Source organism: Pavona decussata, unplaced genomic scaffold, assembly GCF_977016875.1.
Source record: "Pavona decussata unplaced genomic scaffold, jaPavDecu1.1 SCAFFOLD_416, whole genome shotgun sequence".
Taxonomy (NCBI): Eukaryota; Metazoa; Cnidaria; class Anthozoa; order Scleractinia; family Agariciidae; genus Pavona; species Pavona decussata.
This window is the reverse complement of record NW_028145778.1, coordinates 1,361,591-1,372,757: the sequence shown is the minus strand read 5'-3', so window position 1 is coordinate 1,372,757 and position 11,167 is coordinate 1,361,591. Positions and strand designations below refer to the sequence as shown.

Genomic DNA, 11,167 nt, shown 5'->3' with positions numbered 1-11,167 from the left:
TATTCTTTCGACATCAAAACAGCAGTGGTTTGCTTTCATGTTGGGATGAAAGTCTAAAAGACGTTTATGGAATGAGAAAGAGAGAATAATTGTGTTACTCAACCACAGGATTAAAATGCAATTTACCTGGAGGAGAATGAAGGAAACAAAACAAGGGACAAAAAACATATCGTTTCAGAAGGTGGAATTTAATGCGCTTAAAAACAAATGAAAGTAAAATGCCAAAGACCAAATCTACCTGACTTTAGTACACTAAATAGAAAATTCCACAGTGTTCTTGGCTAATGTATTTATAATGTTTGTCCCTTCCGCAGTCACTAAAAACAAAATTAAGGTATATTAAAATAGAGGTTAACCTTCCATTCTTGACGGGGTTTATATTCGGCATATATTTACTAACTTGACAACGAAGACCGAGTAGCAAAGGAAACCTCTTGATTTAGTTGAAAGGCCGGCGAAAAGTTGGAGACAACAAGAACTGTTAATTTTAACTTTTTCATGGAGGCTAAAAAGACGAGGCGTAAACGATCGTTTGTTGATTTAGCACCAAGTGGAGCAATTCAAGGATTCAAAAGCGAAAGGATATTAGTAACTACTGTTGAACTTTTCACGTAAATTTAACTTGATTAAAAGAGACCACCTGACTTGAAACGAGAACTGCAATGTTTTGACACCTGGAAATGATTAGAAGATTTGAGCCTGATGAGGGATTTTTTGAGGAATTTTTATTTTATAAACTTGAGTTTCAATTTCCAAAACTTGGCAGTAAAACCACTCGCCTGCGGCTCGTGGTTCCACTTGAGTTTTGAACCCTTTTTTTGCGTCATTTCATGGTCTATATAAGAGAATCTGTAAATGAAACCCTTCAAGAAGACTGGGCAGGAGGAAAGAGGAAGACCTGGGACTGAATTTCTTTAAGCCAATCATGTTGCGAGTTTCAGTTGCAGTGAAGTTCAAAACAAAATGGCTTCGATGGTTTGAAGGAAAAGAAAAAGTTTCGTATTTGGGGAATGGATTTTGAAGAAAGATCATTGGATTCTTTAGACGATGAAGGTTAGAACTGAAAGTGATTCTTTCTTGTTCTTATTTTTGCGTTTGAACGATAAATTAGCCGCAGGGAAGCGGCTGTGAGGTTGACATTCGATGAGCAAAAAAAAAAAACGCACTGAAACTGCGGTTGATAATAAGACCACTTTTCAAGATAATTACAGCCGAACTGGCTCATATGGTTCAGTTGATCTAGCAGGAAAAAGTAACAAGAGTAAAACAAACGATGGTATAAGAAACCACAAAATTCACCTTGGACTTGTTCGAGTTAAAAACTTAAGCTTACATACTGCATGTAGGCCATCTTGAATAATTTCATCTTTTCTTGTGTTTAAAAACGCAGCCTGCTACTGTTTATAGGATTGGCTGTTGGTCTATGAGCTTAATTTAATGACACCTATCCTTCGCTGAATCTTATTAAGTTACGGAAAACTCAAACAAAATGGCCCTCAAATTTGCAGTTACCGCGGAAGCTGGGACACATTTGTATTTGTCAGAACTAAAGGTTGAAGACCTGAAAGAATATAGTTTACTTAAGGTTGACTACAAACTGTTTTCATTCTTACAAACTGCTTTTTTCTTTATTCCTTTCAACCTGATTTCTATTGTATGTTGGATTGGAGAAATGAGAATATAAATAAAATTACCAAGCAGTGATAAGTCTTATTATCGTGTTTATATAAAGGCATATCTATCTCTGTATATTTTCAGCATTTATTGCTATAGCAAATGAGTTGTTGGACAAATGTAACCTGCCTGGCAAAATCTCCAGACTTGAGGAATGCAGTGACAACTTTTTCGTTGGAGTCTACAGAGGTCTGCTGGGTGATGACTTGCCTGGTAGGGTTAATAACATACTTATATGTTTCATAAGAGTTTAAAATTGGAGAGTTTGTTCGACGTTTGTGAATGGGGCTTTGGGTGTGATGCTCAACGAGTTTGCCTATAAATTCTGAAAGGTCTCCGAAGAGCCTCTTAGCCGAGATGAAATGTCACGTCAGACTAGCCATGAACATTTCACAAGTATTTGACAATTAATTTTTCAATTCTATATGGGTATAAAATTCGATAGTGCCATGTACATTTTTTTGAATAATTTTTCTTATACTTTCACGGATCGCAACTACCACTTGCCATCAGTTGATACAATAATAATGGTATCAAGCCGATGCCTAATCATTGGTGAACAATGTATGGCTATTTTCTCAGCGTACTAGGTTACCATAGCAACAGTATAACCTGTTAAAAACTCTGAATAATGAGCTCGTTGCCCTCCATTTTATATGGCAAAATTATTGACATGGCAGTACCATCTGACAGAAAGACTTCAGTAAAGGTAGTTGAGAAACTTTTTAAGTATAACTAATAAGGACTTGGAAATCAAAATAGCCAGAATGTGGAAGATGCAAACAGAGACAGTGCCAGTTGTAATGGGAGCACTTAGCATCATCAGAAAGGGACTGGATTAGTACATTGAGAGGATCCCAGGCTGAATTAACATTAAGTACTGAGTTTCAAAAGATTACCCTTCTGGGAATGACTCAATTATTCTGAGCAAGGTTCTTTTAATTAAGTGAACTCTTTAGTAGCTAAGGACCATTGTTTGGCCCCAGTGTTAAAGGGAACAACCACAAAAGTAAGCAATCAAGAATAATAATGTTACAGAAAAAATTGTTTCTTGATCCAGTCATTTTATATCATCAAAACAAGTTTCGTTTTCTTTGCCAGGCTCATTGCAGGCACATTGGATATGAGCTCCCGGCAACGTACCGCGACATTTTGTCACGTGATATTTTATCAACTTAATTATGTGACAAAAACATCCAACACCACTTTACAAAGATTCCATAAGGGAATCGAAAGCTTGTGCTTGAACATAAATTTTCGATCCTGAAAACAAAACCTGTTTTGTTGAAGAATAATGATAATAATATATTTGAACTGCAAAAATAGTCATAGATCAGGGCCACATTTTTTTTTTTTTTTCATTTCAGCTGTTAGCTGAAATGAAAAAAAGTGTGGCTTGTATTAACCTATATGCAATAAACAACAATTATTAAGAAAATGAATTCCTTTGCAGCTTTGGTTAATACAACTGTTGCATTAATTTCACCACAGGTATTACAGAGAATCCGATCTCAGTCGAACAACGCATTAAAAACTGCCAAACAGTGATTGACTTGGTAGCCACAGATGTCCTAAATGTGGATCTCTCACACATTTCTGGGAAAGGCATTGTTGAGGGTGACAAGGTTTCTGTCCGAAACTTCCTGGAGATATTTGCTGGTTTGCTTGAGTACTTCATGGAGTGTGTTGATGATGAAGGCATGTAGCCACATGTTGTTATCTGATAATATATTTTACTGTTGTCCATTACATTACAGAACTAAGCCTGTCAATGGTGCTGCTTTCTAATTAAGACATTTAAATCTTGTAATTAGGAAGTATGCCTCTTGTAAATTCTTTTTTCAGTGTCTTAATACTGTTGAGCCTGTTGATGTGGTACTGTGTTTTTAAAATGCCTCTAAAAAATTCCACACCATCCTTGTTTGTGCTGGATAAAGAGTTTCTATCCTTATCAAAATTACAATTTATCAATTTTTATTTCATATATATGGTAATCAATGCTTTTGGGTACATGTTATTTTTAATCAAACTGACGATGGACACTGAAGTATCCAAAACAATTGTCATGTCAACAGTAAAATCTACTTAAATGTTATGTCGTTGTTTTGAAATGTCTAATAATTTTAACAATAAAATTATTTACATGTACTAACACAAAGACAAGTACAAACTAAAACTAAAACCCAACATTTCAGTGTCATAACGATGCCACTGTGAAGGAAATTAAAGTTACTCAATTTGGGCTAAACTACAGTATTGTGTCATGATTATAATTAATTTTATTAGTGAATACTATTTCTTGCAGAACACTGAGTTAGTTTAATCATCTTGGAAATGCCATAATGACCAAAACATTGGTTTTTTTATAATTAGTTTTACTTGTCTTTTCAAAATTAAGCATTGGCAATACTTGGCAGTCTTTGTACAGGGTAGTGTAGATTAAATATCTTTGTCTTCTTTTGCAGGGTCTGATGATGAACATGACTCTAATCTGTTAACCTCAGAACATGACGTCATATCTGGAGTATTAAGAGAGGAGTTTGGCCCTTCTTATCAGGCTCTGTATGGACCTAAGTCAGAAATAAGCAGGTATTTTTTACCATAAAATCAAATACCAACATGGTAAGTTTTTGCATCAAATGGAAACTCGGAAAAAAAGCCTAGCTCCAGATGGGATTTGAACCCACGTCCCTCCGTGATCTAGTTGGATGCTCTAACTACTGAGCTACTGGAGACTCCATGATTTTTTTTCGAGTTTCCATTTGCTGTTGTTAAGTCTCCAGTAGCTCAGTATAGCATCTGACTAGATCACAGAAGGTCGTGGGTTCAAATCCCATCTGGAGCTCGGATTTTTTTCCGAGTTTCCATTTGATGGAAAAACTTATCATGTTGTTATTTCTAACAGAAAATCAAATACATTGAAACAACTCTCTGTTAACTAAGGTTCAAAAGTGCTCAGTATTTGCTGTAGGTAGGGTGAAGTTTTGACCATGTTCCCTAAGTTTTCAAGTTCTCTGGGATGGTAATAGCTGCCTACGACTTTGTAATAGAGCTGAAATATTGAAAAAAAATTTTCATTGTAAGAAACCAAAACTTGGTTACTATATTGGCAAAGGAATGATAGTTATTCAAGAAAAAAGTTAAGTTCTTTCAAAAGTCAGCAATCAGTTTCTGGACGTTTTTTCTTTGGAAAACTCCTGACTCCATGATCACCTTAAACAAGCTGAAATAAAATATTTTACAGCCTGGGCTCTGGAATTTTTGGCAAGCAAATTAGCCTTGTTTGTTTATTATGATTTTGAGGCCAAGGCAATTAAGAGACGAACCTCAGCAGCTGAGTGGAAGAGGAGGGCAAGATCAAAGCAGAAGTTTGGCAAGGTCTGCAGCTGTTGACTCTGTTTTGACAAATGCTGGAAATTCCACTGGCTTTGATGCTGATACCTCAAAGGTACGTGTGAACGAGAACAGTACTTAGCATAAATCAGGGCCCAGTTGTTTGAAAGCTGATTAATGTTAACATTGTCTCTGAAATATGCATAGTTACCCCTAATTTTCTTTTTGGATTTCAATAACGCTTGCTTCATGTTAGATCCACATACATATAGTCATAAACAACATTAACGTATATGCCACAAATGGAGGTTGGGTGCCCAGGAGCCAGGGGGCTGGTACCACCAACCCAAACCCAGGTAGGTAGAACACCCCATAAGCCTGCCCTACCCACAACCCAGCCACGAGCCCCGCCCGTAACCCCGCCCCAGCCCTAGCACCCGTCACACTGAGACTAGAAGCTCAGTGAAAAAAAAGTAAATAACACAGCCCTGGTGAAAATCTTTTGAGGATCTTTAAAGATCCTCAAAGATCTTCATGAAGATCTTCGAGGATCCTTATGAAGATCTTTAAGGATCCTTAAACAATCTTGCAAAGATCTTTAAGGATCCTCAAAAATCCTTGCCAAGATCCTTAAGGATCCTCAACTTTCTTGCCAAGATCCTTGAAGATCTTGGCCAAGATCTTTGAGGATCCTCAAAGATCCTTAAGGATCCTTGCAGATCTTGCCAAGATCTTGTCAAGATCTTTAAGGATCCTTTGCAGATCTTGCCAGGATCTTTGAGGATCTGCAAAGATCCTTTGCAGAACTTGCCAAGATCTTTGAGGATCTTCAATTATGTCGCCAAAGATCTTAAAAGGATTTTCAAGGATCCTTTGCAGACCTTTTCAAGATCTTTGAGGATCTTCAATAACCTTGCCAAAGATCTTCAAGGATCCTACAGGATCCTTTGCAGCTCTTGCCAAGATCTTTGAAGATCTTCAATAATCTTGCAAAAGATCTTCAAGGATCTTGAATGAACCTTTTCAAGATCTTGTACTACTTTGAACTTTCCAAAATCACAAAAACATTTGTGACTGAAATTTCCGGTGAGTCTCAGAATAAGCTGTTGAGAATGTACATGTAGTATGTAGATGAAAAAGAACATCAGCATGTCATAAAAGGGATAATTTTATTGAACAATCCCTAACTTATTTTAGTTAAGATTCAGGAATTTATTTGTATATAAATGTAGGTCTACAATGCTAAATCAATACAAAATAACTTGTGTAAATAAAATCAGAAATAGAAACATACCTTTTAATATGTATTGTGAAAGAATAATATTCAGCAGATGGATATTTTACCTCAACCATGATGGACAAAATTTTGACTACAACATGAAGCCTGGGTGATCACGATCCTAATGTTAATGTACAAGAAACTGTAATAATTTTTATTCTAAAATTTGGTTTGACAATTGCCAGTGAAAACGTTTGTACAAGAAAACATAATAACAGAAAAACAATAACTTATAGCAAGCTCTGATTATGTACAAAAGTTCTAATGACAAGGCTACACAGTGCAACAAATTTCAACAGATGTTGTTCACAACATTAGTGCAAGTCAAAATCCCTCTCTAAATTATCAGCCTTTAACAAAACTTAAAAGTTACTGCCTTGTCTGCACAACTTTAACACATTTATAGTGGCTCAGAAAAATTGTAGTTTTTCCCTCGTGATGACCCACAAAATGTGGAATAACTATATTCTAGATAATGAATAATGTAACAAAACAGTGCAATCACAACATCAGCAAATGTTGTGCTACTATAAAAATTTGATAGGCATAATAATTGTGCAAGCACAGTGCTAAAAGACAAAAAAGTACCAATTTGCTTGTAATTTACATGACCAAAACAATTTGACCCTCTAATTTTCTATTAAACTATCAAACATCAAGTAATGAATTCAAGGCTCAAAGTTACAAAATTTTTTATTTTTTCATTGTTCCTGAGTAGTATATATAGTAGTAGAAGTCACAATTCATAACCATACTAAATCAGTTAAAAATAGGCTCCCCTGCTTACAAGTGACTTAGCTTATTGAGCAGGATTTGGTGACTTCACACACTCTGAAGCTGCAGTCTTGGGTATCGGCCTTGACAACAACATTGAGTTGAAGATCTACAGCAAAAAGAGAAAAAATCATGCACTTTAGTCAGTTCTTCTGTGTGATTACAGTGTTCACATTCGTTTTTAACTGATGGTGCTATTTTATTGTACATGTGGGCATTATAATACTCCACCAAATGACCTTCAACTTCAATCAAATCACAGGCAAATTAAAGTAATGTAAGTTATACTCGATCGAATAAGTCACCACACAAATAAAGCTTACAATTGATTCTCAGTACAACTACAATCATCTGATTGTTCATTTCAACTAGCGCTACAACTACAAACTTACCCCATAAAAACGTTTGTAAATGTTTTATTTTAAAAATAAATAGGAAATGGCTACCTCGACAACCGAGATCAGATGAATTTGTAGCTAAATTCACAGAAGCACATGCATTCATTTGGTTGAATTGTGCATCACATTTTCAAGCCAGTCTTTTATCAAAATCATTGATATTAAAGCCTACCTGTTTCTAAAAAGTATTTGTCCACGATTTGTTGCTTAAAGCCATCATTTTCTAGCTTAAAAGAAGAAAAAACCGAGGAAATGTGCCTTGTTTTCTTGAGTCCTGCGAAAATCCAAAAGAAACGGTCTTTCTGCGAGCCTGCAGTGTATAGCTGCTGACCAAATTTGGCTTTGCTCGTGCCCAGTCTTCCAAGTCTGATGGAAATCCAAGATGGCTGCCGCTCTTGGCCCGGTGGTTTCCTTGTTTCCTTTATAAAAGAAGTATTGTGCAAGAAAGCGACAGGGTAATCATTTGATGAAGACTGTGAGCAAACTTTTAGCTATTGGAAATCACTCTTTATTTATAAGAATGAATTACTGAGTCTGAGTATCACTAAGACACTATCATGCTGCATGACAAGCACTGATCAGACAATCAGCTGAGTAAACTTATTTGTCTATTGAATTATATCCTTTGGTGGGAAGCCATATAAAGCAGGAATCTTGGTGCAACATATCACAAATTTAAATTGCCAAAACGAAATTCCATATTCCATGTACCCGTTTCTCTGAGACATCCAAGCAATAGTTCCAAGCAAAAAACCAACAGTATTGATGACATTGCATTATTGCAACTTTCAGAGTTTTAGTCAACAGTCTGTACTTTCCAACACCTTTAAGGTATAATTATTTACTCTGGAAGCTCAAACTCAGTAGAAACAGAAATTTTGATTCTTAATTTTAAAAGTGACAAATGTATTTGTTACTAAAGCGGGCAGATCTGTGTGACTTTCTTTCGAGCAAACTATTTTAACTCTATATCTTCATCAAGAAACCACAAACGCTCAAATTTGCTGCCTCCACCTGCCCTTTCATCCCACAAGCTTAGGAGCAATAACCGTTTTATAATTACGGTGTGCAAGACCAATCATTAAAAGAACTCTTTTATTATTAGTCATTAGTGGTAGTATGTAGTTTTTTTTTTTAAAATAATGTCCTTTTTCCTCTCGCAGAGTTCTATGCATTCTTCTTTATTATATGTTACCTGTAATTATTAAATTTTTTCTATATTTTGTATATATATTTATGTTTTTCAGTTTCATACAATTTAATTATTTGTACATGTAATTCAGTCTTTGGACTGCGAAGTGTATTTGAATAAACGGTCTTATTGATTAATAAAATAAATTACCAAATGCCTACACTGTAATTGCAAGTGTAATGGCCTTTTATTTTCCATCACCTTTTTTTTCTATTTATCATAGGGGTCTTGCAAACATCCTCATTAAATCCTTGAAGCTCATGAAGGATCCTGGCAAAGGTCTTTGCAAGATCCTTACTATCAAGGATCCTTTTAAGATCCGTCAAAGATAATTCAGCTTAATTTAAAAATCCTTTAGGAGCCCTAAGGATCCTGACAAAGATCTTTGCAAGATCTTCGAAGGATCCTTATTAAATTGTTGAAGATTTTGGCAAAGATCTCTTGCAAGATCGTTGAAAGGATCTTTTAAAGATTCTTCAAAGATCCTCATTAAATCCTTGAGGATCCTGGCAAAGATCTTTGCAGGATCTTCAAAAGGATCTTTCTAAGATTCTTTAAAGATCCTCATTAAATCCTTGAGGATCCTGGCAAAGATCTTTGCAAGATCTTTAAAAGGATCTTTCTAAGATTCTTTAAAGATCCTCATTAAATCCTTGAGGATCCTGGTAAAGATCTTTGCAAGATCTTTAAAAGGATCTTTGTAAGATTCTTCAAAGATCCTCATTAAATCCTTGAGGATCCTGAAGGATCCTTGCAAAGATCTTTGCAAGATCTTTAAAAGGATCTTTGTAAGATTCTTCAAAGATCCTCATCAAATCTTTGAGGATCTTGAAGGATCCTTGCAAAGATCTTTGCAGGAATCTTTGCAAGGATCTTACAAAGATCCTTGCAAGATCCTTACCAATTCTTTGAGGATCTTTGCAGATAGTATAACAAGATCTTGCATATGCAGGATCTTTGAAGATCTTTGGAGGATCTTCAAAGATCCTATAAGGATCCTTTGAGGATCTTAATCTTTAAAGATCTTTGGCAGGTCTTTGAAGATCTTTAAAGATCCTTGAAGATCCTGTGAGGTTTTTCACCAGGGCAAAGAACTAACCCTAACCCTAACCAACCCCCAACACTAACACCAATCCCAAACTATACCAAACTAACACTACCAGGGGGGAAGGGAGGGAAAGAAATGCCCTATAAAACACCATAAACCAACCATGCCACGAAAAACGCTGAGTAGAGTGAAATTCCGAGCAGGTGCAAAGGAGCACGCCTAAAGCTGAACCAAACAGTGGTCACCAAATTTGACTTTGCATTTACATGTAGTTGTTCAACTTGACAACCAAAAAATTGTTACACAATTTCACTTGATATTTAGTACTAACTTGTAATTTTTGCATTTGCCACCCTTTTTCCTGACTTAATCACTCTTGTCCCACTAGTTGAGTGACTCTAGAGTTGGTATTGTCAGTGATTCAACAGCCGAGCTGATTAGACTTGGAGAGACTAGCACGGACAGAGCTGCCTCAAAGGCTTCGGAGAGAAGACACTCCAGAGATCATCTCCCAGACTCAACATCCAGCATGTCTCCACCGTCTGCGTTGAATGAAGGGAGTCGTACAGGTCTTAGTATTGGTGTAGGTGCAGGCGGTGCAAATGTCAGAAGATCTATGGAAGGTTCTGGGAGGACAATGTTAGGTGATGCATCACATTCTCAACGGGCAAGATCTGAAATTAGAGCTGGAGATCTTATTAGGTAAGATTTCAAAATAATTTGAAGGACTTGGTTGAGAAGCAAACTTTAAGATGGGTAAAGGTTTGAGCTCAATTATGTTGTTATCTACTTCTTAGGAAGCCTGAATCATCTTTGCTCAGTCGTGATGCCACTTCTGCAGAAGACGAGTTGACACAGTACACTTTGACACCTACAGAGCTTGAAAAATCTTCAGCTGCAAAAGAGAAGGTATAAATTACAACAATGTATTGCAACTACAGTTAGGGTGCATTTCTTTTGGAAGATCAATCAGAATCCAGATTTTTTAATCCTAAAACAGATTTTGCATTTCTTTACTAAGATCAGTTATCCAAGATCACTCAGATCATGGTGCATCAAAAGAACCGAAGAATCCACTCTGGGTAAGGATTTGTCGGTTCCTTTGATGCACCATGATCCGAGTGATCTTGGATCATTGATACTGAACTGGATCATCCCAAAGAAACGCACTCTTAGATATCGCAAAAGTGGAATCACATATAGCTTGACATACAGTCACTGCTGACATTTTATTCAGTGGGAGGAGAGCCACAGTAGAAAGGGCAAGATCATGAACCTGTTTCAAATTGACTTTAAAAAAATTCAGGGAAAGGACCGTACCCTACCTCTTCCCCACATGTAGATCCACTTTTCTTGTTTGAATGTTACATGACATATGCTGCAGTTCAGAAAAGGGATTTGCACACAAATAAGGATGGAAACAGTAAGAGGCTCTGCATCTCCAGTAGATCTGTCATGTACATGCAATC

At 36.3% G+C, this 11,167-nt stretch overlaps 1 protein-coding gene and 1 long non-coding RNA gene across 4 annotated transcripts in view; one reads left to right on the top strand and one right to left on the bottom strand.

The window, feature by feature from the left end:
* Window positions 1-935: 935 nt before the first annotated feature.
* Window positions 936-11,167, top strand: part of LOC146450990 (uncharacterized) — a 29,214-nt gene continuing 18,982 nt past the window's right edge. For 2 of the 3 annotated variants that reach the window (XM_085099705.1, XM_085099704.1), the window contains exons 1-7: window positions 936-1,053; window positions 1,759-1,887; window positions 3,166-3,372; window positions 4,140-4,263; window positions 4,978-5,122; window positions 10,087-10,400; window positions 10,496-10,607. In XM_085099705.1, coding sequence (XP_084955831.1) covers window positions 1,011-1,053; window positions 1,759-1,887; window positions 3,166-3,372; window positions 4,140-4,263; window positions 4,978-5,122; window positions 10,087-10,400; window positions 10,496-10,607 — 1,074 coding nt within the window. In that variant the 5' untranslated portion in view covers window positions 936-1,010. The remainder of the gene's footprint in view (window positions 1,054-1,758; window positions 1,888-3,165; window positions 3,373-4,139; window positions 4,264-4,977; window positions 5,123-10,086; window positions 10,401-10,495; window positions 10,608-11,167) is intronic. The other variant, XM_085099706.1, reaches the window with a different exon arrangement.
* LOC146450991 (uncharacterized) lies at window positions 6,962-8,531 on the bottom strand. The gene is made up of 2 exons (XR_014860164.1): window positions 7,631-8,531; window positions 6,962-7,169 (listed from the first exon to the last, which is right to left on the bottom strand). It is a non-coding gene; the product is annotated as an uncharacterized LOC146450991 (long non-coding RNA).